This window comes from Astatotilapia calliptera, chromosome 16, assembly GCF_900246225.1.
Source record: "Astatotilapia calliptera chromosome 16, fAstCal1.2, whole genome shotgun sequence".
Taxonomy (NCBI): Eukaryota; Metazoa; Chordata; class Actinopteri; order Cichliformes; family Cichlidae; genus Astatotilapia; species Astatotilapia calliptera.
Window position 1 is genome coordinate 29741290 of NC_039317.1, and position 27313 is coordinate 29768602.

A 27313-nucleotide genomic window follows, 5' to 3' on the forward strand; every position below is an offset into this window, starting at 1 on the left:
AGGCAGGAACTGGCTTTTATATTCTTTCACAGAGATGTTCGTGTGTAGTACATTAGAGCTGCTATTGTGCCCTTAAAAGGTAAAATCCAACTGAGAATTTGGCAGAAGAGTCATAGGCAGTTAATAAAACTTCTGCAGCTCCAAAATATTTTTTAGAAAATGGTGGAGGTTTGATAAGAAGCACTTTTCTGCAAAGAGTCTAGCTCTGCGACTCCTTTGTGACCGCACACGGGTCCTCTCCACAGACCAGAGAAAATCTACTATAGCAGGTGCGTGTGTGTGTTTGTTACCAAGAGTGAAGGTTATCGTTGCTCTGTTCTTGACCGCTTAGCTCACACAGCTGGTATGTAGCAAACCCCAGTGAAGGTAAACACATGCACACACGTCTCACACATCAAGTATGCACACTTATCACACATCAAGCAAACATGCGCACATGCACGCACAACTAGAACTGCCTGCACGTGGAGCTGTACACTGATGCTAAGAAATTCTTAGGCTGTGAAAACATGTGTTACAGCATCGTGTCAAAATGGGCTCATAACTCGCCAGCAGAGTAAGATCTTACTTCAATTTGTGCAGCAAGTGCCCAAGTTCACATCAAATGTACGCACGCATACAAACCGTACGAAGCTGTGATGCCGTGCTTTGACAGAAGTCATTGGCTTAACGAGGAGAGCAGATTGATGAAGATGATGGAAAGTAACCGTCTCCCTGTCAGATGTCGTTATACTAATCTGCTAAACTGATGGGACAATGATTTTCAGTGAGCAGTGATCAGGCACATGGGCTCTCTGCGCTGTCAGAAACAACGGGGTTGATTTTGTACAGATTTAGTTTCTTCTTCTGAAACCTTCACACTCTGTAACACTCACACCTGCTCTCTGATTAGCTTCTTGTCAGTTCTAAGAAATCTGCGCACATTGCTTGTTGTTCAAATAGACGAGGAAACAAACCAGTCCCCGGTGAACTCTACAAATCAGTTCATGCAGTCAGGGAGCCACCAGCTGGATTGATGGAAACATTACAACCGTATCTGATGCTGTTCAGTTGAATGTAATCTGTCCCTGACATACTGACATTCTTTATGTTAGCCAGCAGGGGGCAAGCCTGGCTGTAAAAAGAGGTAAAAGAATCCCTGATGAGTTTATGCTGTTTTAAATTTAACTGAATAGAACGTGATACGTGATACACTTTTCATTATTTACACTACTGCTCTAAAGTCTTCAGATGCCCGTTATTTCCTTATATTACGTGTTAAGGCAAAAACAGGGTTTAGACAATTCTAACAAGCTTGAAAGTCAATATTTAGTATGAGGACCTTGATTTTTCAGCACAGCCTGAACCCTTTGAGGCATCTTATTGTAATTTCAAATAGTCTTCAGGAATAGTTCTTCAGACTTCTTGAAAGACATTCAAAGCTCTTCTTTGGATGTTTCTGCGTTTTTGTTCTGTTCTCTGTCAAGATGATCTCAAGCTGCTTCAATAATGTTGACTGATAGTGTTCCAGTGTGTGTTTTTTTTTTTTTTTTTTTTTTTTTTTTTTCTATCCAGGTGTGCTTTTACTGCACTGGCAGCGTGTTTGGGGTCATTGCTGTGCTGAAAAATGAAGCTGTTGCCAATCAGATGCTTTCCAGATGGTATTGCATGGTGGATCAAAATCTGATGGTGTGATGTTCACAATTTTATCAGTGTTGACGAATGATGATTCCACAATTTTAACTGCAAATTTCAAATTTGGACACATCACTCCGACAGACCAGACCTGTTGCCACTAATGCGTAATTTGGCATACCCCACCCTTTTCTCCCCATTTCTTTTAGCTTAATGAAGTGAACTTAGCTTAACAGTGGCTTCTTCACAGCCGTCCTTTCACTGAGACACTTCTGATGAAGCTTCAGTGAACATCAAATGGATCAACTGAAGATCCAGAAGACTCTTTCAGGTCCTGTGTCGTGTCTTTCCTGGATTTTTTTCCTCTTCTTTATACTCTTTCTTAAGAACATGACTTTCAGATACTGTTCATTTGCTGTAGATAGTTTTATTTTTATTTTTTTTAATTTTTTTTAGGTCTCCCACACTCCACACCATACTGAGATATGAGAGTTTTCAGCTTTGTAGAAAGAAATGTGAACATGTCATGTGTTTTGTGACAGGCTGCTACTAACAGAGCCATCCATCCATCCATCTTCATCCGCTTTATCCGAGGCCGGGTCGCGGGGGCAGCAGCCTAAGCAAAGAGGCCCAGACCTCCCTCTCCCCAGCCACCTCCTCCAGCTTATCCGGAGGAATACCAAGGCGTTCCCAGGCCAGCCAAGAGATATAATCTCTCCAGCGTGTCCTGGGTCTGCCCCGGGGCCTCCTCCCGGTGGGACATGCCTGGAATACATCACCCAGGAGGCGCCCAGGGGGCATCCTTGTCAGATGCCCGAACCACCTCAGCTGGCTCCTTTCGATGTGGAGCAGCAGCTGCTCTACTCTGAGCCCCTCCGGGATAGCCGAACTTCTCACCCTATCTCTAAGGGAGAGGCCAGCCACCCTTCGGAGGAAGCTCATTTCTGCCGCTTGTCTCCGTGATCTCGTTCTTTCGGTCACTACCCACAGCTCGTGGCCATAGGTGAGGGTAGGGACGTAGATCGACCGGTAAATTGAGAGCTTCGCTTTTACACTCAGCTCCCTCTTCACCACGACGGACCGGTGCAGCGTCTGCATTACTGCAGCTGCAGCCCCAATCCATCAGTCGATCTCCGGCTCCCTTCTCCTATCACTCGTGAACAAGACCCCGAGATACTTGAACTCCTCCACTTGGGGCAGGAACTCATCCCCGACTCGGAGTGGGCACTCCACCCTTTTCCAGCTGAGAACCATGGCCTCAGATTTGGAGGTGCTGATCCTAATTCCTGCTGCTTCACACTCGGCTGCGAACCGTTCCAGTGCGAGCTGGAGGCCCTCACCCGATGAAGCCAACAGAACCACATCATCCGCAAAAATCAGATGAGATTCTGAGACCACCAAAGCGAAAGCCCTCCGCCACTTGGCTGCGCCTAGAAATCCTGTCCATAAAAATTATGAACAGAACCGGAGACAAAGGGCAGCCCTGGCGGAGCCCATCTCCCACCGGGAACGAGTCCGACTTATTGCTGGCAATGCGAACCAAGCTCTTGCAACGGTTGTATAGGGATCGAATGGCCCGTAGCAATGGGCCAGACACCCCATACTCCCGCAACACCTCCCACAGGACACCCCGAGGACACGGTCGAATGCCTTCTCCAAGTCCACAAAACACATGTAGACTGGTTGGGCAAACTCCCATGCACCCTCAAGTATCCTGGAGAGGATAAAGAGCTGGTCCAGTGTTCCGCGACCAGGACTACTAACAAAGCCTTAAGATGCAATTTAAAATTGATTCATTGCTAACTTGTCTGTTATGTGTAACCATAACAGTGGTTCATCCCTCGACTTAGGAATCAGTCAGGCATAAATTTGGCACCTAAGTCTTAACCAACAAAGGATCATTCCTCTGAAAATAATCAGGTGCAAAACTGGACTGAAAATTGGAGAAAAAGCTGCCATTGTCCAAGAAAACCTTTGAAAGTGCTTCAGAAAGCCTGGAGCACTGCTGCTCAGGACCACTTTAGAAAATTCCAACAAACTGTGGCTCTTTGGGTCATGATTAGGGTAACCAGCTCCCAACAAACTGAAGAGCAAAGAGTTTGTGTTCATCTGTGGGGTTTCAGAAGGGATGCACAGATCAGCACGTCACTTTTTGAGGCACACATTTCTTACCAGATGTTCACTTTTGTAAACCAGAGGCAATCAAAATGTGAGACAATTGATAAAAGCGCCGTGCAGTCCGACAAAAAGTTGGACGCCTCCCTTATCATGAGCCCCCATTAAAAAAACAAACAAAAAAAAAACAAAACCTCAACGTTTTGAAAAACATGGCAGATTCAGGGACTTCAGCAACCACCAGGTGGCAGCAGAGGTCTTTGTTTCACACTACATCTGCTGCAGACTGTAAAATTCCAGAATTCTTCTACAGAAACTTAAATCCTGAGTGTTTTCCTGTGTTTTTTCTCCATAGCTGCACATTGTTTTAGGGAAACAGCTGTTTCAACAAAACAAAGTCAGACTAATACTCACAGTGAAACACACACAACCAGACACAAGAGTAAACAAACAGAAGTCCTGTTTTGTCAGGAAGAAGCAAACTCATGACACAGATCTGAGTCCATGGGAACTCTTGCTCAGGATTTATCCAACTCCCCTGCAATGTTTGTGGGGATCTCCCAAGTTAAGAAACGCTGAGCAGCTGAATGAAGGTGGGGCTTTACCCGCAGAAACCCAGCACAGGCAGGGATTTTAGCTCGGGAAAACATGTGGGCTAAATGATGACACCCTGTGTGAGTCAAAAGATGGATCGAGGTGGCTGGGTGCCGATAATTACTGACATTAATGCTACAGTACACAGAAAATGCAGCAAGTGCACTGCAGGTTGGTGCAAGCAGAGTGCATGTGTAGACACATTCATAGCATTCTTTGCACCACGCAACAGGGATCAGGTGATGAAATTAAGAAATTTACTGCAGGTTTTCAAGCGTTTGGAACAATAGAAGATTTAATGCTGTCGTCTGTGGAGTCACTTTTGTGACAAGATAATTGTTTTGTCTACAATATTCAGTTTTTAAGACAAACTCCAAAATGAGTGGTTGGCTTATGGATGATTCTGTTTATTTAATGCAGTTAATTATGCAACACAGCATGTATTATTACTTTTGCTATTTTATTGCTATTTGGATGACATTGCTTGGAAAAAATAATTCAAACTAACAGCGAGATTCGGCAGTTTTTCTCCACATATTGCACATAATTACATGGAAAATATATATTTTTAAGCAGGTTAAATGTTATATATCCCACCTGCATTTGCTAGACATCTTCATCATAAACACTGAAAGTCCCGTCTCTTCAGTGTTTACAGGGAAAAAAAACATTACCGCATGTGTGGGTTTCTAACCACTGAGTAGACATTCTTTCAAGTAAAAACACCCAGAGATGCCAATTCAAACACACTTGGTGTTTACAACCTATAAATGGAGTTGAAGCTGGGGCAGAAAACATGTTTGGTTTTTTTTTGTTTTGGTTTTTGAGTGGTGGGGGGAGTGTATTTAAATGTCTTTGGCCAAAGAAATAAACAATTAAAAAATCCATAATTATGTTTGAGCGGTCTGAGGGGGAACCCGATCTCCTGAGCCTACTTTGGGCTCTCTTTTCAAGCTTCAGAATTGATGTCTCTGTGATACTCTCCTCTCATGAAGTAAGGGAGTATAAAGAGTGACAAACCCCACAGAAGATGCAGTGGTGCAATTTAAATTTTACCTGATATAAAAAAGTAAAAGGTGTAATGTTGTGGGAGACCTTTCTTTTTAAACACTGCAGCTTTAAAAGTGTGTTTGTTCATGAATATTTTATGTAAATACAAAACACCTAATTGAGATTCCAAGATTCTTTTTTTTTTCATGAAGCTTTCAAAATGATTATTTTGTCCCCAAAAGTTTCTTGTCACTGTGAGACTTTCCTGCACACAGTGCTGCTATTTTTGTCCCCCTGACACGTTGGGATCAGGCCGTGTGTTAAGGCATCACAAGGCTGTTTACTGACCTCCAAGCAGTGAGATTCACGATGAATGGCTCGTGACTCATGTTTGGTTAAAATAGGACCTGGAAATGCCTACCAGTCCACAATGTTTCAAACTTGGGCAAGTGGCGTGTCATTTAGCATGACAAAGACATTCTTGTTTTTACTTTAATAAACCCACCCATCCATCCACCTTCACGTTTTATCTTGTAGCTTCGCTTACAGTGTAAAAAGAGGTGTAAAACTGATGAAAAAAAACATTTAAGGAATCGTGATTTCAGGGATTTGGTGTGCGTACACACACGAGTGATGTAGAGTGTATGTTAGCGCATCATATGTACACGTGTTGGTGCTCACGTGTTTGTGCATGGGAAGCAAATGAAAAAAGGAAGGATGGAGAGAGTGAGAGTGAGGAGGGTGGAGGAAGAGGAAATTCTCCAACCCCTGCCCCTCTGATTGTGTTGTAAAGGGGTCCAGCCCAGCCCTGTGGGACTGTACGCTCATTCCAAGGGACCAGGGGAAGGAAATCACCCGCCTCTTTATAACCCTTCTCTCCCCCTCCCTCCGATGTCGTAAAGCATACCACAGACCCAGACTCAGATAGCAGCCGGCGTTCCACACTCGTCATCATCTCCTCATTTTGATCGACTTCCATCCCTGCTGTCCTCTCATCTTCTCAATGATTGATGTGAGCAGTTGTTGCACCCCCTCGCTCTATTACTCATCCTCTGCACAGATGTCTTTTTTCTCCAGTATCTTCTCTCTCCTCATCTTCCATCCCTCCTCATCACTGTGCTGCTTTCCTCCTCTCCCTCCTCCCTCCAGCAGGAACATTTCTGCTCTGTTTATTCTCCAAAGCACCGACTTCCTAACAAGGTAAAGCCCAGCCTGAGCGCTCCGGGCTCCACGCTTTCACACCCAATATGGAAGTCTTACTTCTTCCCACGTGGCCCAGGAGAGTTGTTTACGGGGGACGGTGCTGGACATCGTCCTGATGGACAAGCACATGGCTTTTATGCTTATCGAGCAAAGTGTGTTTGGTTTCCACACATATGAGAACATTCCACGCGACTTGTGTCACAGCTCATCACATGTGTAGCGCTGAAACACAAGTCTACAGAGCGTTAAAGGGATCCTGCTGTGCTTTTCTTATTTTCTGTCACATATATGCTCTTACAGTGCGGGATGCAAGTATTAAACATGGTTAAAATTTTAAATGATGCCACCTGTGACCTAACGCTCAAGCTTCGCACTGCTCTAAAGACTTTGATTCTGACAGCTTTTTCTAATCCTGGCTCTTTATGTGGTCATTGTGATTGGATATCCCTGTTATGAGCGTGTCAGGCACACAGCCTCTGCTATAGGCACAGAACTCGCACCTGTTGTTCAAACCTTCTGCTCTAATCAGGAGAACGCTGGTTTAAATGGAGGTGTTCAGGGGACTAAAACATCTGCACCACGGTCCAATATAATGAAAAGGATTATTTTGAACTGCAAATACTGCAAAACTGCTCAAAAACAAAATGTGTAGTTTTAGATGATAATAAATCAGTTTTAAATGATGAAGGTGAGTTATGACTAGCAACTTCCTTCCCAGCTTATCTAGAAGGGACTCCAGTTAGCTCCAAACTTTGTCAGACCAGTAGTATAGGACTCAACATTGACCATATAAGGGCAGATCCCAACAGCACCACATTTGCTAGTCATACTAATGAGTGAAGCTTGGCCTTAAAGGGAGTAGAGCTTGTTTGAGTCAGTGTAAGGACCAGGAGAAGGTTAAATCAAGATTACTTTGACTGTTAATCATGGAGAGCTACTTTAGTGGAGTCTAAGAGTTAAAAAAACAAAAAACACAATAGGTCCACTCTGAATTGTTTTTCCACCAATAATTAGCTAAATCATTGTTTAAGCTATTTATCAAATATTTACTGGTTAAACTTTTCTTCTTACTTTCTTACTGTGGCTTTGGGAAGAGCGCCCGATCCATTTAGAAGCCATCATGGATCTCTCCAGTTGTATATGGACATGAGCTTTCTTATCCTATGAGCATTCCCGTTTGTCATGAGATTACACAGATGCACGTTTCCGAACATCGAGGATTCTCATCTGCTATACGTCACCATAAAAGGCTGATGCTGAAAAACACTTAAGCTGATGAAGAAGCTTACGTGATTGGACAGAAAGCTCCGACCCAGCTGCCGGGCCTCACTGTGATGACGTTTCTGTTATTTCCAAAGTCAAAAATCGATTGTCAGTCTGCACTTTTAAGCCAGTGTAGCCTGCTCAGAGAACAAGAACATCTAAGAGTCCATGACAAATCGGTGAGATTATACAGCATGATTTAAAACTGCAGAGCCTCTGTTAAATGGGCTTTGTGGGCAAATTGTGTCAGCAATTGAGATTTTAGTACTTTGCTCTGTTTTACATCATTGTACGGGCAGTTATGGCGGATTTAGCTGTGGTTTAGATGGAAAAAAACAATAAATTATAAGAAAATAATGATTCATAGCAATTTTGATCATGAAAGTAAACATGACAAAAGCCAAGCAGAAGGTTTACAAGCTCCCACGTGAGTTAAGAAAACAGTCTTTGCGGGAATCGACAGTCATCTAAATGAACGTGTTTCATTATTTTTGTCTGGAGTCGATCTCGGTGCTCCCTGACAGATTATGTGAGTCATGCTGTAGAAACAAACCCTTCTAGTTTCACTCTGGGAACTTTCTGGGATGCGCTGTGCATCCCGGTAGGATTTCATGGTGCCTCCCAGATTTGAAGGCCTCTAATTAAGAAGTCAAAAAAGCCCCCCACGTGTGCAAATATAGTCCAGCGAGCGCTTAAATAGAAACTAAATGCCTCTGCATGATGTAAGTACACTTTTTGGATCTAAAAAGGAAGCTTCTCACTTTCTCAGGTTTCAGTTTGTAGACATACTCTTGTTGCACACTGAAATACCAGTGAACACATATTTTATCTTACATTTATCATCTTGCAGCTCACATTGAACTGTGTTGTGCACCTGATGTAAATAATGTTAATAAAGTTCTCGTATGTTAATTTAACCCTAGATAGATTTTAAAACTGATAAGTACCCACTCCTAAACCCCTAACTTTTCTCTCATTCCAAAGAATATAGGGTTAGATGTGAAAGAAAAACTAAAGTCTCCTGAAAAGCCTTGTAGGTTGTACCTTAATCCTTACAGTTGCTGCTCAGAGAACATGACCTCTGACCTTGAGCAAAATTAAGGACTTCAAAGTGCATCAAAGTAAAAGTAAAGAGTTTTGCGTAGCTTCTCCGCATCCAGGCCATTTTTCATTGCTAAAGGCAATAGGACTTCTTTTTGATTCATGAAGACATTTCAGCTCTCATCCACGAGGATTCTTCAGTTCCAAAACTGATGGAGAGTCTCAGGTTTTGGCCTGTTTTTAGGTGGTCCTGAGAGTTGTTCAGTCACTTTGGTCTGCCACGACCACAACAACCAGTCGCAGTAGATGGCCGCCCCTCCCTGAGCCTCGTTTTGCCAGAGGTTTCTTCCTGTTAAAAGGGAGTTTTGTCTTCTCACTGTCACCCAAGTGCTTGTATATGATTTTTGGGGTTTTCTCCGTTTCCTCTCTATTATTGTAGGGTCTTTACCTTACAATGTAAAGCACCTTGAGGCAACTCTTGTCGTGATTTGGCACTATATAAATTGAATTGTGTTTGGGAGTTTGTCCCCTGGATGTGTGGCCTTTAATGACTCACATAATTACAGGGTGGTTCATCATCTTTCAGGACCATATCCAGGGTGACACCTCCACTAAACTGTGACTCTCCATCAGGTTTTAGAACTGAAGAAGCCTGCACCAAAGGCAGCTGTCATCTTTTAAAGCATTTAAGACTAAAGGTAAAACATCAGGTGTTCTTGGCCTTGATAACTTGAGCCTCTCAGCAAATAACCATTGGCTTTACTGTCAGTGTCTGATGTTTAACTGTAGTGTCACATCATGTCTTAAAAATAAGATTCTTGAAAACAGTGTTGAATAATCACTGACAGAACATTTACTGAAAAGCTGTGCGGGCGGCCATGACGATGTTCCTCAGTATCCTTCTTGAACTTCTCATATTCTTTTTCATTGATCATTTTTGAGAACAAAATAAAACGAACAAAAAACAAATGTCATTTTTGGGTGTATAAAACATCAAAATGTAATTCACCATGAGGGAGACTCAGACTCATGAGATCGCACTCTGGAGACCAGATGTTTTCCTACTGAGCTAACTGACCAACACACACACTCAGCCACACCATGACTGCTGACATCAGAGAGGCCACAGCAGTCCCAATAAGAGCACCATGTGTCACAGGATAAGATAGAAGATCATTTGCATGTATTTACGTGTAATTTACACATCGGAAACTTGATATTTAAACAAGAAAACAGTCTTTAAAAATAAACATTGTGTGACAGTTTGATCAAAACCATTTCATAACCAAATAAGTTTCAGTCAAATTAACTCTTAAAAAGAGACGTGTGCATTAACCTTCTTAAATGCACTGGTTCTCAAACTTATCTTGGCGGAAAAGAGTTCACACCCCTGCTTTTTTTTATCCAACATTAAAGATACCTGCTGCAAATTTAGCGGTATGTCATTGTTTTAGCGTAACCTGCTTTAGAACCGACATTAGATATTGTTCATGCACGTTTGAAATAGATTTTTATATTGAAATTAAAAGATGACTTCTAACTAAACTAAGTGTGTTTGTTTAAAAGAAAAATGCTCAGTCTGAGCTTTTCTGGCAACCAGAGTAAGTCAGCTGTGAAGAATAGTACACAATAGGCGCCACTGCACCAACAAAGTCTTGTTTATCTCCTTAAATTCATAGTTTCCAGAAGCTTATCTGCTTGAAAACAGTAGTTTTCTCCCAATATGTTGGGGGAGAAGCTGCCCCTGAGTTCAAGTATCTTGGGATTTTATTCACGATGATGGAAAGGAGCTGGGCCAGTGGGTTGGTGCAGCATCTTCAGGAATGAAGGCGTTGTAGCAGACTGTCATGGTGAAAAGTGGGATAAAACAAAAGGCAAAGCTTTTCCAGCTACCAGATCTATGTTCCAACCCTCACCTGTGGTCATGAGCGCTGGGTAACAACCAATAAGGCAAGGCTGCGAATACTAGCTGCCTCCTTTGAGAGGTTTTTCTGGTTTCATCCAACAGGTTCTTCCCTCAGTCTCACCTTCCACCTCTGGTCTTTTTACTTTTTATGTTGCAGATTTGTTTAAGCCTGTGCAAGTGCAAAACCATTCACTAGTTGAACTTGGCCAAGAAATGTCAAGATATGTCTTTCACACAAGCCTGGGAGAATTAGCATTTTATCAAGTCTTTCTGTGTTGTCTGTATGTACTAAACTGCTGGCCCCAGTGGAACATTGACTTGACATTCATAGAGTGAAGCTTATAAGAAGGAGGGTCACGCAGAGAAAACTCCACGTGGAACTAAAGGAGTGTTTCAGGGATATCCTGTATGATTAATCTGTATACATCAGAGAGAACATAGTGTTTAGGAAGCAAGAGTAGAGGAAGTATAGGGTTCAGGAAAACACTGCACTGCCACCATAACATAATACAAAACACACAATCTGACTCTCGCACAATGTCAGGACTGGCCACCTCCCAGTTTCATATCAATGACTTGACAACTATTCACAACAGATATTACAACTGCTTTGAAGAATGTGGCTCGAGACAGGAAGAAAAACTCATTACATAAGGCGTAGAGCGTTCCAGTAAAAGCATACAGCCTTCTCCTTTATTTGGAAAGCCTACACCTCGGCACGCTGAGCCGTGTTTTGGTTTTCTGTCCTTCGAGGGAAGCTGAGAATTTATGAGCCGCTGGTCCAGCTGCTCTCTCTTGTTGACCCTTATTGGTGGCCCAGTGGGAGTCCACAGAGAGGCCTTGAGGACAGAAGGGGAGCTGTGAAAACTGTGCAGAAATTCTATAGTTAAACAACTTCTTTAATCTTTGATGAAATTTTCGAGATCTGCTTTAACCATATACTGTACTGGTGCAGTGGCTATTTGAAGAGAGTGCAACTGAGGTTCTTTTTTTCATATCACCTGAATACATCTCATGCAATCAGTCATGTTTTAGAAAATGTTTAGAAAAGATGACTTCTTGCTAAAAATAACAAATATGACTGATTTCGACGCTCTTGTGTGACACAAAAGATAACGGCTGTTTCATTCAGTATTCTGAATAAAGTTTGAGAGGCTTTAAAAAAAATCCCAGAAGGTTCCTAGGAGAAAGAGCAAGGCTTATCTCTAGAAGGTGGTCTTAAAATCCAGGAGTAAACCAGGAAAAATTGGGGTACTGGTTGGAATGAAGCAGACAGACGTGGATTTTTATTGTAGCAAAAAAGGTGAGAGAATTAAAATGTTCAAAAAGTGGAAAGTTTCCAAAAACAGGAGGAAAATCTGTCCCTGATCTTTAAAACGGTGCCTAAGATTAATATTCTGGAGCAAGAAATTCAGGAAAACTGATTAATTACTCCAAAAAGCTGATTCTGTTAATCTGGACGTAGCGTTTTCAGTGGGAGAAACGTTTCGTCACTCATCCAGGTGACTTCTTCAGTTCAGCTGACTGCAGGTTTCCCCAACCTTATAAACAGTACATTTGCACAATGACTGAAACCAGCACCACTGAAGCTGGGACTGAAGAAGTCATTGGATGAGTGACGAAACGTCTCTCCCACTGGAAACGCTGCGTCCAGATGAACAGAATCAACTTTTTGGGATTTCCTTTCCTGGATAATTGAGACTGATCATTTGTTGTTTGGGACTAATGAGTAACCTAATATTTTCCAGCTGCAGACCTCGAGATAAATCAGATCTTTTAACTTCATGTGACAGTCGTGTGGTCAGTGTAGGAATCGATAACTGGAGGGTGGCCTGTCGCACAAATGCACAGACGGCTGAAACATCCTGACTCATTCATTGCACTGAAAGCTGTTTAGTCTGGGAGACGATGAGTACTGCAGCCCAAACTCTCACAGTGGTTTCTTTATTATGTCCGGCTGAGTTTGTTTTGATGTGTATCTGTAGATTTTGAGATGCTTCAGTAAAAAGATCATCGCACTGGTGATGATTACACTTTAAAAAGTTCATTTAACCGATGACACAGAGATGAGATCTCTCACTGTGTGTTATCCTTCACAGCAGTGAATTCTAAGCCTTTGCTGGGAGTGTGAGCTGCTGTGGCAGTATCAGCCTGCTAACAGCAGATGCTGTTTGACTTTGACCACAGTACAAACATTGTGGAATTTGAATATACCTCTTGCTTTTTCATGTCTTCTTGACAGCTGCTCAGCGTCATCACTCATAATGCAACACGCAGTCTGAATTTCTCCATAATGTTCAAAAGCTTTTTATGATCTGTGGAGTTAATTGGTTTTTCTCTCCTTTTCTCTTTTTCCAGTGTGCCGAATCGCATGCCACAAGAAATGTGAAGTCAAGGTAAGAGTCCTAAACAATTTGCACACATAAAAAAAAACCCATAAAGGAAGGCAATGTCATGTTTGCTGATATTTGAATGTTATATTTAGTAATACCTTCATGCATCAAGTGAATATTGCTTTCCACATGAAGGAACATGAGAAGGGCTGAATGTTCTGTTTATTTGGAGCCATCTACTCTTTAAGATGTGCGTATGTGCACATATACATGCAGATGTTGAGATAGGTGGGGTTTGGGGGGAGTTTATGTTCTGCAGAAGAATCTTAAGAATGTCTAAACAAGTACTCTTTGTACCAGAATCTGTTTATGTTGGATGAGCTCTTGCGTCTTGGAGATCGTCCCCGTGTTCTAAAAATAAAAGACCTCTTGGTGGAGCTGGAGCTCGATTAATGTTGTGCGAAAGCAAAGAGCAAGAAAATGGGAGGGAAAAAAAAGAGAAGCTGGAGTTCGTGCTGGATAATTAGAAAGGTGCAGCATTCATTTAGGGTTTAGGGCAGGATTTGCACACATACAGCACATACCTAAACACACACCCTTCATCTGGTATCCATTATTGGAAATGGGTGCTAGTTGCCAGCGTTGCCCACTCTGTTTTACACACAGGAAATGCCAGGGGCGCAGGGCAGGCGGGCCACGCTGAATAAGAGGCGGTGGGTTTGGTGAACCATGTGAGGGAGGTCTCCAGTGGAACGTTATTAAACAAAATGGCTGAAATTATAAGACCTGCGTGTGATTCCTGTCTCACTGGTGACTGCGTTTCAATATTATAACCTTTACAAATGAGAGTGCCAGTTTCTTAGGATGGTTTAAAGTTTTAGTTCACCAAAGCTAGTGAGAGAGCAGGTGCAAGGGTTCAGGTTTAATTCCACAGCTCTAAACAACCTTTAAAATATAACACATCCACCATCACCCAATAGATAATGTAGCCAGTGACCTCTATGGAATAGTCTTACTGCTGTTTGAAAGAATGTGTGACCTTTATCAGTTTTTTGATTAATATAATAATAAATTTAGGATCGTCAGAGAAAAATTCTCCCACTCCTACAGCTTCCTCGTGTTTACAGACGGTCCAATCTAATGTCTCTTATTCCTCCGTCATTAGTAATAGACTGCTTTGCTCAAGAAAGTTATTTAGTCTTTTAGCTCATGTTGTTGTGCTACATTTATTTGCGCTCAGAGTGCTTCTGTGTAAAATCTGTTTTACTCTGGGCTGATATGAAGTTGGGGAAACGGGTGCATATGGGAATATGTGGCAATTTCACAGCTGATTCTAATTCCGACAATGAATTGTCATGCACTCAAACCTCTTCATGAATGACTTAGACTTTTTTAGTGGGCTTAAAGAAGCAATTTACTACAAATATGTCCAGTTAGGATCTGAGCCTCTTGTAGGGGGAGGTTAAAAACCTTTTGTGTGATTCTCTCTTAACCTTGGGTTAATAATGGTAGATGAGAATAGAGTGGGAGTGTGTGGGTCTGAAAAGTGAAGCATTACAGAAGAGTCTTAATGCATCCTGTTTAATAGCCAGTAGGGAGTATTGTGGTTAAAAATGACTTGCAGTTATATCAAAGTCTATGGGAAGCAGACCTTTCTTTGTTGTTTCATGGTGTCAGGCAATACTTTCAGGTCATATTAAACAGGCCGTTAAGTTTTATAAATTCTGGTTATTCTATAAGAAGATTTTCCAGAATATGCTCATTAGCATGTGGTTTCAAAGTCAGATCCACCCTTCATTCGACACATCCAAGTTGCTAATCTTGAAGCTTCAAAATGACACTTTACAAACGTGTGAGTGACACCAGTCCCTCTGTCCAGCTTTCCATTTATTCTGCTGTGTGCGCCTGTTAGCAATCATTAAATTAATCAATCTTTAGCATCTACAGGTAGCTGTCTAACTGACAGCTAGGTAGGTAGCTGGGGTGATGGTAGGGTTTCAGCAAGGTTACTGTAAACCTAAATTTCATGAAACTTGGTGGAGAGCTGGAGCTTCGGGGGGAAAAAAACACAATGTTACTAAAGGGAAAAAGAATAACATGAAATTCTGCTGTGGATCCAGATCTCTCACTTTAATGTTGGTAAAGCATTGGTGTTGGTTAGTGATGAGCTTCTGACTTCCCTCATAATATGTACTTTGATCCAGAGTAATTTGAAAGGACCTTATCGAGAAGAAATGTGTCGCTGAAACCTGCAGAAATTACGTCTTTTTCTCCTTTGTTTTCCCTGCAGATCGTGCAATTTTTAAAGTGTGATGAATGGAAGTACACAGTACATGATAACGCTTGAATTTCAGGAAGCCAGAGGTCAAATTTGTTGGAGAAGCCTAGCAAACTGCCAGTGTCTATATATACAAACCTGCAACTTTCCATCTCCAAAAATCACAGCAGCATTTCCTTTTCTAAACATTTCAGCTAAAAATGTCAAGGCTTTGGCAGGAAGCAATTTGCTAAAAAGCCTGAGATGAAAAACAAGGGAGTGACCGCGACAGGGTCAAGCATGATAACTATCGGCACTCAGTCAGGCCTGCAAGACCACTGGCTACATTTTTATGACTTATTTATTTTAAAATCCAGCTAAAGCTCTTTTCTGCGACCTGTCAGCCATATATGATCTGAAATGTTAGGAATCTGAGCGCTCGAAAATAACTCAGAGGTAGGACAGTTCTTGTAAGTACACGTTACAATTATAAATCTCCATCTGGAGATAAGAATAATATACAGCCCATATTTAACCGGGCAGCAAACAAATGGTCACAAAACGCCTCCCCACCTTCATGCCTGTTTACTCACAGCTGGATGTGAAAAATGTGTTAAATCTTGTCAGTAAAATTTTGCTTCTGGGTGATGACAGGAAAGAGCCAAAAACATCACATAGGGTGATCCTGAAAGTGAACATGAATATGTTTGCATGAAGTGATGGTATCTTTCCATTTTTCAGGCTAATTTACAAGTCTCCCTTCTTTATGCACAGTCTCCTTTGTATATATAATATATATATACTTCCTTACAAAAACAGAGAGGCTGGATTTCTGGGACTTTCGTGCCAACTTGCTGTGAAAGCGCTGAGGAAAGGTAAAACCTCAAACTGCTTAGGCACTAATTTCAGTCTAAAGGCATGGCTTGTATGCCTTCCACCCTGCCCAGCAGTTAAATAACAACATGAGTGCATTCAGACTTCAGTTCTAATTAAAATATATTTATTTTTCCCTTTTAGTTAACCTTACAGGGTATTGTGCCAAGAAAACACTGCTGAAAATCGGTTCAGGACACCATCTTTCCAAAAAGACTTCATCCTAGTAAGGACTACTTTCTGCTGGGGTTTAATACACGTGACGTTGAAGTTGTGAAGTTAGAAAGAATTTAACCTCAACTAGAGTTATCAAGATCAAATTCAGGGCTGTCAGTCTTCATTTACCTGAATCAAGGTAGTTATTAAAATATTGGTTTGTTTGCCCAGTGTTTGCTCCTCAGGAAATTACACATTGATGTGAAAGAGGTAGTGTTGATACCATATAGCCATCCACAAGCACGGACAGGTCTAGAGCAACAGATTTCTCTCAAGAGCAAACTGTAACCCTAAATAAATGTGAGGAAAATAAAAATAGCGGTCAAATCCAAGAAGGATGTTGGTTAAAAACATAAATGATAAGAATAGGCTAATAAGGACAGTAGCCTTATCATTGCCTATTTAACACCAATTCACAATAACAGTTTGCTCAAAGTGCTTTACATTGTAAGATAAACTCAACAAACAGAGAAAGAGAAGCCCGGCATTTCCCCAAGGTCCCCTCTGATCAAGGACTTGGAAAAAAGTGGTGAGGAAGAACTCCCTTTTGACAGGAAGAGACCTCCAGCAGACCCAGGTTTGGGAAGGAGCAGCCACCTGCAAATCCTATATAAATACAGGAAGAGATTCGCTCACTGTGCATTATTTTGTCACTAATGGTTGGTTGCTAGTATGATAGAGCGGCTGTGGCATGCGGGACCTGTCGGTGGTCTGGATAGCATTTGGAGCTTCGCTAGCAACCCGGCATTTCATCTCCGACAAAGTTATCCCCGAGAGAAGTAAAGCAAGTGTGTAAGTCCATCTCTGAATGTTTGTAAAGCATTCCTGCGTTAAGCTTAACAAGCGATATATGGAGCGACTGCCTCTTCTCGCTGCTACTTCAATCATGAAACTGCTTAACGATCAGCTGATCGGCTTTTCTTTCGCGAGTCCGTCTCTCTTGTTTGTTTTTGGCCCACTTTGCACCAGAAAGAGGAAACCAGCGGCTGAACAACAGCAGCACGTTTAAGCTTGATCAGCTGTTGTTAGAATTTATTTAATATTACTTTCTACACCAGGATCTTTTTCTACGTAGCTGACGCTGGTAACTGTGCAGGGGCGGATCTAGCAAAGTTTAGCCAGGGGGGCCGATAGGGCATTAACAGGGAAAAGGGGGCACAAAGACATACTTTTCTTTCTTATTCTCATTTAAAATGTCTAGCTTTTAATAAATAATTATCCGAATCTTACACCCAAAGTTTTAATTTGATGTAAAATGAATAGAAGTCAATTACTGTATATAGTGACTATTAAGTCTAATATATATACCCTAGTAAGCTATAGTACTTTTTCCTTTGGGAAGGTACCATCTGTGCAGTCTGCAATTTTGTTGAAGAAAGATGTTGAATCTATTTAATATTTCTTGAAAAATAATTGATTTCTGTGCATTTTTTTTTCACACTGCATCAAATTAAGGTTGATTACGTTGATTAAGCATCATGAGGTGGAGCGTGAGGGGTGGTTAACTATTTTTTATTTATTTATTTTTGTTGTTGCTGGGAGTTGGAACCCTATTAGTTAGGTTGCTTAATATTTACGCTAAGTACTCTTTAAAATACCAGAATAGGGAGGATGGTGTAGGTCTAAGTTTATTAGATTGATCAGTATTGCTGAACTATGAAATTTTTTTTTTTAACATATAAAGATAGCTAGTGTATCATGTATAACTACAGTAAAGTTTGCTAATGCACTAAGTAACCAAAAAAAAACGTTTTGTGCTATATGAAAAACTTCGGATCAATCGGTAGCAGCATCCAATCTTATGATACTTGCTCATGTGGTCACTCGTTGCTAGTAGTCAATCTACTAGTGTAATTACTACTCCTTTGTGCTATATGTCAATCAACAGCATTCTTCACTTTCATTGGTAGTTGCTTTAATTTTTTGACTTTTTTTTGAGTTGAGACAATATTAACTCTTGACCTGCCAGTACTTGCTTTGCTTTGGGTGGTCTCTTGTTGTTGGGACATCACCAGCAGTCACTATCTGTGTGGACGCCCCTTAAGGCTGCTTTATGATCAGTCTACAAAGGTCTATAGAAAGGAAGTCAAGCAAGGAATGGAATTGCTTTCACTTAAAATCTGTATCTCTATTGACAGTAGTCACTAAAAGGCAAAGATCCTCTATGTACACCAAACATTGTGCTGTTTCCTTACCTTTTGAACATAGCTGAGCTAACATGATTTAGTAGTGCAGGGTAATTCTGAAGCTGCGTTTAAAATCATGAAGTTACTTCTATTAAGGAGCTACTTCACTTTATAGTACAGAAATGAACTGCAGTGTCCTTGCTCATAGTAATAAAGGAACCTGCCATTCTGTGTATTTGTGTGGCTTCAAATATAGTATTTGGTGTATGTTGTGTTATACAGCTGAGCTGTCCAGTCGAAGTTATTTGGTTTCTCTGATCCTTGCATGTCAAGCGTGTTTTGAGAAGGAAACCACCGTGTTCCACCATTAATCAGGAGCAACGTGGAAGAGCGTATCATCTCTCCGCCTCTCTGTCTGCTGGTGTTTTCGTTCCGCTTCTCTGAAATGATGAAGCACTTGTTTTGTCAGCTCCTGAAATTCTCAGAGCGCATGCTTTGAAACTGTGGAGAGAACTCGTACGTTTCTTTGTGCTGGCTCGCTTCCACTTTGTGCTTTTGTTATTTCAGATTTGTTGTTTGTGACCCTTTTAGTTCCTTTCACTGAGCACATCATGTTGCAGTTTGAGCTCTGTTGTTGCTGCTTGGAGCTTCCTGATGGATGCGCCCTCATTCGGCTCATCAGGTTTGCCAAGTGAAAAGCTGCAAATTGCCCCCTTTGTTTCATGAAAGTTGCAACATTATTACTAACACTTGATTCCTTTCCCATTCATCAAGCTTAAATTGTGTTACTGAGCATTTCAGAGTATAAATCTATTGAAATAATAGTCAATGATAATAAAACCAGTAGGTTCACTTGCAGAATTGAGCCTCTTACATAAATATTCTCCTTTCCAGGAAGTTTCTGGATCTTACTACATACCACTGAGTTCAATAGTCATTCTGGCACAGTCTGCCTGTCAGTAGCTACCGTTTCCCGACATTTTTAACATTTCTGAGCGATCACCTGGAGATATAAAGTTCTTGGTGCGGCTACAAATAAGACAAACAGTCTACCTTGTATTATTTATCGCTTCCAAATCTTTGACACATCCAAACACCTGTATCCACACATGTGAGATGCATTTTTGAGAGAGATCGTCAGGTCTGCAGCTGGAGAACAATGTTTGCATCGATAACTGTGAAATTCTGGAGCAGTTATCTGGTTAGCAGTTATCTGGGCACTTGTTTCAGCGGTAAAACCTGGATTCATATTCAATAGCTTGTTCTGTTGTTGACCTCTTTTTCTGTTTTTTAGATGATTTTGAGATTATTGTTATTTTGATTATGCGGTTGGTTGTTTAATGAATCCTCAGAGCCCACACCCAATAAATCAAAACAAATCTGTTCTATATGGATATGGATGAACTGTTTTCAACCATGAATCCAGGTAATGAGGTCTGGATGTTGTACAGATCTGATTTTCTGGACATTGTCCAGATGTGGCCTTTCACATATGAGGCAGACAGCTGGAGATTGATGGTCATGAGGTGGCGCCTGTGCCGATCAAGCAGGAGGCAGGACACGACGCACATCAGCACACACTCGCTGTCTGTTAATTGTCTGAATGTATGAATCAGTGAAAGGTCAGGGCTGCAGTGCATGTGTGAAATGGCTAAGGTGTGATGGTCCAACACTTGGGTTCAAGGCGAAAACTCTGTTAGCTGTAGAAACATCTGGCATGAAGTTGACGCTCCCCAGAGGGTTGATCCTACCTACTCTGGTTAGTGAGTATCATTTGGTTCAAAGCACCACTATGTCCTATCCATCCATCTTTTAGAGGAGAGGTGGGGTAAACCCTGGACAGGGTCATCACAGGGTTCACATATAGTTAGACACCTACAGCCAATTCAGACTCCCCTATTACCCAACACACATTTGAACTGTTGGAGGCATACCTGGATCCATCTTTCATACTGTCTACTTCAGGAAGAAGTTGACCAAAGGAGAAAACCAGCAGTGCCTTTACATACAAATTCATTTAAAGTCACTGATTCATTTTGTTTCCCCAGCCCAGTGTATCCATGATTTAAACTTTGGAGATTATTCTACACTGTACCAGAAGACAGAAAGAAGAAGATTCATCCCAGAATGACCCACTGCTCCCATGTGTCTTTGCAGCCAGTCTCTATTGACACACAAGCCTTTATTTAGTTTGCATTTTTTCCCTCTTGCCCTCGAGCCTCATCCTCTCTCGTGTAGCGCTTGCTTCAGCAGTCGCAGCAGCTGTCAGGATCATTTGGCTTGATTAACCTTGACTACTGTTCCAGTAACTTCCTGTAGATACCACACATTGCCACAGTGCTGATTTATCACACAGGCAGAAACTGTGATGTGTCACCACAACTGAGCCCCAGCAAAGGTTTTTCATATTCAAAGACATAACACAGTCTCTGTAGCGGTTTCACCTTTAATTTCTCTTATAAATTCATGTTTCTGTTATTAAAACACATAATATAACAGGTTCTTTGATCATTTAAATAAATTGAGTCATCATCAGGAAATGTATATTACTTATGGCGCTCAACCCCCTCGATGTAGAAAAGGCCTTTATGCTCTTAGTTTTGCATTGCTTTCGTTCTAATGGATAAACAAGGCATTCAAAGAAAGGGGAAAAAATACATATTGTGCTTTTGCTGTAAGACATTACATAAGTCCAAGTTTGGGGAGGTTTCAAAGCATTGCGTTGAACCCCTTTGACAACATTAACAGCTTCCTTCATTTTGCATGTTGTGTTGGCCGTGCAGAGAGTGAGAAATGGAAGTTAAAGTAGGAGAGGGGCTGACCCTCTGTTAAGAAAACAAACGGAAGAGGCCGTGTCAGAGTTGTATAATTGTTACACACTTAGCGCGCCAACCAGTTAGAGCAAACACACAATGGTGGGCTCATGACTAAACTATTCCTGTATTGGTCATGGTATCTGCACCTACTTTAAAAAAAAAAAACAACAAAAAGAAAACAACAGCTCCTCGTCTGATCAAATGCAGAGCCAGCCAGCAGCTCTGAGGCTAATTGAATTAGCAGTCACAGGACAGAACACATGCTCGCTACTCTGTTCTCCTCCTTATGACCGCAAACGTTTGCAGGAACACAACAACAGCTCAATCATGGGATAAATCATATGGCTTCTAATTTGAGTGCATTTTTTGTATAAGGAGCGATGTTTTCTGGGTTTAATTTCATTGCGATTTTGACTTAATTTTATATCATGAGGATGAAAATAATCGACTAAGTAAACATTTTTACTACAATTCAGTATTTGTCAAGACATGTTGAACTTTAGCAAGTATGCAGTTTCTGATTGCTCCCACGTGAAAATATTTAAGGCAATTGTCTGAAATTTTATGCAAAGTGAGTGTCGTCCTTGCTACATGTGCTACCTCCTGCTGTGTGCTACAGATGTGGACAGAATTATTAGAGCCTCCGTGAAATTTAAAGGCTTTGTCAAGTGCTTTTCTGACATAGCATTTCTAAAATTGTTTTCTTTAGAAAGCATAAATAATTTTTGTTTGCACATAATAACAGAATTATTTCAGACATAAAACTATCAGGGTTAATATAATTAGCCCCCTGAAAATGGACTTTATTATCGAATAATAGCACAAACCACTGATGTGCAGTGATGTGATTTAACTTTGTAATGCTCAAGGCTTATAAAATTGAGTTAAAACCAAGGATTATCTTCTAATTTGCACACAGTATAAAAACTTCAGAGAGGGTTTGGGCTGTCACATGAAAAAGCATCATGCCAAAAACAAAATTAATCAGTTTAGACTTGAGAAAAATAATGTTTGATGCTCTCGAACCAGGAGATGGATATACAAAGTTGCACAGTACAGACAAGCCTTGCAGGTGGGAAAATAAAATTTTAAAGACTCTAAAAGGAAAACTAGTGAGTGATGTGTTAAAAGACCCCAAAACAACGGCCAACATACTAGTCAATGACTCAGCCAAGTCAGCTAAGCTATATAGATGATCCTTTATACAGTATTTTTTATACAGTAAGTTTCATCCAGATAGATAAACACATGTAGGAAGACCTACAAACGTACGCTGCAGTCATTATAGTAAGATGAAAAAAATAAATATGCGACTTTAACTTTGACTGTCAAACAAAAGAAATAAAAATGGACCTACAGTCACAATCATCTGTCATTTCTCCTTGTTCATGTGCATAAACTAACGGCTTACACAAGGACCATGGGCTTACGGCCATGTATTTAGTAAGCGCATGTTAGCGACATGTGCATAGATACAGCAGAGAAAACAAACAGGAACGCCCAGCTTTAGCATGATGGAGTAATCAAGAGCTGTGGGAAAGAATGTGAACAACGTGCCAAGTGCACGAAGGAGACGTGGATGGAAGAAGTGAGTGAGAAGGATGAATGTGCTTAAGATCAATTAGAAAAAAAATTCCACACTTTCATTTCATTGCCCTTCTTGTACAGAGGAAGAACTGCTGAGCATGCACCATCTCTCCCGGAGTTTCTAATCGTCTCTGAGTGCTACAACAGCTGTGAGTGTTGAGGGTTTTTTTCAGAGGAGCCTTCTTTATTACGTGCTCAAGGAGTTTGGAGACTTTGTTCTGTTCAAGTTCCCCACCCTTACATCTGCAGCCTGTCCTTTGGTTCAAGGCAACAGCTTTTCCATCCCATGTCAGCTCCTGCTGCCTAATCATGACCATCCAGTAGAAAAATCCATGTTAAATCTGGTCTGTAAGCTGCGAGGGCGTTTCCGAAGCGTTCCACCGAGCGCTGGGGGACCGAGAGCCTGACGCTCGCCCCTGACGTTGCTTGGGAAAGCCTGAGTCAGACTCATGAAACTGGACCTCACCCAGAGTGTTCTCTCCTGCTCTGTGTTCCTCTCTGTAGCCCTACTGTGTACTATTTTGTTTTTTCTTTTCTACGTTTTTCTTTCTCTATCCTCCTCTTTTTCTTCCCCCATCATTCACTGATGAAGGCACTGATTCCCCCCTATTGTTGCTCCTTTGCTTATCAGTCGGTGTGAGGACCACACATGGTGAAAAAGTGATTGGTGCATTCATTCTTTCACAATCATTCGTGTACAGAAGAATTTGTTCCCTCCCAATAATAAACATTAAAGGAGCAAAGGGCCTACTTAGTGAAACTGATGTAGCAATCTTTTTTTTTTTTTTTTACCCCCTCTCGCATAGACACTCACAGCCACTTCATTAGGAACACCTGTTTATTTGCGTTTTAACACAAATATGTAGTCAGTCACTTGGCAGCAAGTCGATGCTTTTAGACATGTGGACAGGATCAAGACAGCCTCCTAAAGTTCAAACTGAGCATCAGAATGGGGAAGAAAAGGAATTTAAGTGCCTTTGTGAGCGTGGAAAGACCTTTACTGTTGGCTGCACCATCTACCTTGTCTCGGATTTACCGAGAATGGTTTGTAAAGGCAAAATATCCAGTGAGCGGCAGATCTCTGGGAAAAAATGTCTATATCAGAGGTTAGTGGACAATGGCCAGACTTCTTCAAGACTACAGTAACTCAAATAACCACTTGTTAAACCGGCTGCCAAGCCTGACAGAAAAACTGAGGCTACAGTTCACACGGGCTCACCAAAATTGGACAATAGCCGATTGTAAAAATGTCTCAATTTTTGCTGCAACATTCAAATTAGGTGTAAAGAACATAAAAGCAGTTGAGGCTGATTTGGGTGGTATAATGCTGTGGGAAATATGTTTTTTTGCACACTTTGGACCTCTTAGTACCAAATGACCATCATTTAAATAGCACAACCTCCCTGAGTGTTGCCGATGACCATGACCATGCCTTTATGACTGCAGCGTACACATCTTCACAGCTCCCAGCAGGACACGGCATCATGTCACAAAGCTCAGATTGGTTTGAACATGGCAATGAGTTTTCTCCACAATCACCAGATCTCAGTCCAGTGGACCACTTTTAGGATGTGGTGAAGTGAAGATTCTCATCGAGCATGTGCTGCAGACATACACTGTTGAATCAATGCTATCAAGAATTAAGAGAGTTCTAAGGATGTCTCCAAAAGGGCATCCAACTCAGTCCTATCAAGAGGTAACTAATGAACTGCCTGGTTAATGTAAGTTATGAGTTTTTGTAGAACATGCAAGACACATTGTGTTCTGATCTCTGAGCTGCTGCACAGCAGGTTGAAGAAGCCAGAAGGAACATGATGAAGGAGGAGGTCTGACTGAAAGCCAAGCTGAGTGTTGTTTGCTTAAGCTAATGTAACTGTTTTTGATCAGTCTGAAAAACATCACTGAGATGCACACGATTCCACGTTTAAACATGCAGAAAGTTTTGCACATGAGCTTTAATATATCTGAGCTATTAAGCCCATGGCTTTATTAAGTGCTTTATAAACAGATAACACATTGTTACGCTGTGACTCACACATTTTGGAAATCTTGCCTACATGTGCGTGGATTTAGCAGGGAAAATACTGGGCGATAAAAGTAAATTAGTTGAAAGTAAGTCTGATTATTGTGCTTTTCTTTATATGGGGAAAAAAAGATGGTGCCATCAAAAAGTAATGCAGAAAATGTAGAAAATTCAATAGAAATGTAAGGATTTTGTTCCTGTGGTGGATTCCCAGACCCTCCTGTTAATGTTGTGTCCTATTAAAATGAGTTAAAAAGAGACTCAGAGATTTCAGTTCCTACAAAAATGAGCAGTAAGAGTAAAAAAAAAAAAAAGAATTGGCGTGGCTGTGCGATAGTTGTTTCTGGCAGTGCCGGTGTGATTACAGACAGCAGCCACAGGATTATGAAGGTAATAAAAGCCAGGACGCAGGAAATAGCCCAGACTAAGAGAAACATATCAGCCTCAAACACAGACAGATAACTTCCCCACGCTTTGCACTTCCCGACATACACGGATGAAACTGGTGGTCTGCACCACTGCATTGTGGTGAGCGGCGAAACACAAAGCTCGACTCAGAGCCGCACAGGCAAACGCAGACACTAGGAACAGGGAATTCCCGCTCCCCACAGTTTAAAACCGTGTCCCTCCGCTGAAGGTGACTATCTCACATAAACAAGCATGTTGTTTTGTTGCCGTGAACCACATGTCTGCTCTTTGGCAGCACTCCCTTCCTTCCTGGGCCTTGTCATTAATAGTGAATTAAATAACGCTTACAGAGCTGACATCTGGTGAGCACGACTTCAAGCTAGAGGTGTTGCTCTTCAGAGCCGCCTTCCATGTAATTACCTCCAAGCAGCATCAAAGACGGTGGCCATTCTTTCCATGTTGAGACATAATCCTTAATGTGCTACAAATTTGTACCATGCATTCTTCAGTAAAGCCTCTTTGTCTGCTACTGGATAATAGCCAGCGACGTTGTGGGAGCACATTAAAACGGCACGCTTACTGTAAGGCTGCGAGTAGTGCTATAACCTAGGCTGCTTGGATGACTTGAGGTGAGATTAAAGCCATCCAGTTTAATGTCATTTACTGGATAGTTGTTGAGTCTGATGTGGCCCAAATGTGCCAATCGGTTGACAGCTGCTAACAAAATCTATAGTACTGCATACAAACACACTTCCCCCAAAGCTTTCATGCAGTGGCTGAATCGCACCAACCAGGTTATCACCTGTTGGCCATTAAACTGACATTAATGATAAGTTAAGACTAGATTCAATTAAAAAAAAAAGTCAAATTTTCACTCAGTAATTTTGTTCATATCCATTCTCTTCACCACTTTATACTGGTGACATGTCCAGGGAGTATCCCCCAGCCCTCATCCTGTGACAGCTGGGATACGCTCAAGCATCCCCATCACCCTGTATTATTTTTTAATGCATAACTAATTGAATTTGGGGTTAGAAATGAACAACTAATCTGTTAGGTTAGTTTAAAATACAGTGGTTGCCTCATCTTTCAAAGCTCAGTTTTCCGTCAGGTAAAAAGTGACGATTCATCCCCGTTAACAAGTGACTATTTCATATTTTTCACATTAGACGGGGCTGGAAGACGACGTGTTGGTTTTACTGGTGGTGTCTGATGCATCAGTCTAGGATGAGCTCTGGTGACTGTGAAGGCCACAGCGAATGACTCCCATATTCTTATTATTCTTAGACCTTTTCTGTAAGCACTTCTACTCTGTGTATTGGAACAAACCTCTCCTGCCATAATAGACACATTTCATCACTGGAAGAAGGTGATCACTCGGAACAGCTGATTTGTGGACCTAACAGGACCCACTAGATCACCCAACTTAAGGGGTCAAGAGCTTTTGATCTTTCTCCAGGTTATTGCTATTTAAGTTACTTGATTCTACTTTTTTGCCAGCTTAAAACTCGTAGTTTTCAAAGCCAAGGTGATATATTTAAAGGAAAGATATTTAAAATGTGAAAGGCTGATAGTCAGTGAAAGCAATCTTCTGACTACTTTCACTCTAGAGTGATGTTCTAAATCTTTATAATAGCATGTAGGGACAAGGTTTAACTCTTGGAATCAAAGCCATAGAATTTCATGGCGTTGTGAGCTGGTGACTGGTCAGCATGTAGCTCCTTGCTGCTGTTTACACTGTCTGACTTTGCCTTGAAGTCAATGGATTCATTCATGGTACTTTCCCTCTCGTGGGCAGCTGTAGAGTGAGTGTGTAGGAGAGAGCTTGTGGGGAAGGGGGGGCAGAAAAGGCGGGTGGAGGTCTGCCGACGACTCATATTTAACCTGTAACTTGAGAAGCTGATAACAAGGAGAGAATGAAGAATGAGCTCGTGATGAAGGAGTGTGT

The 27313-nt window shown here is 41.4% G+C and overlaps 1 protein-coding gene across 2 annotated transcripts in view; it reads left to right on the forward strand.

Annotated features, from left to right (window-relative positions):
• The window catches only part of tns1b (tensin 1b), a 161412-nt gene that overhangs the window by 35791 nt on the left and 98308 nt on the right, over positions 1–27313 (forward strand). For both annotated transcript variants that reach the window (XM_026143669.1, XM_026143668.1), the window contains exon 3: positions 13085–13122. In XM_026143669.1, the coding sequence (XP_025999454.1) occupies positions 13085–13122 (38 nt within the window). The remainder of the gene's footprint in view (positions 1–13084; positions 13123–27313) is intronic.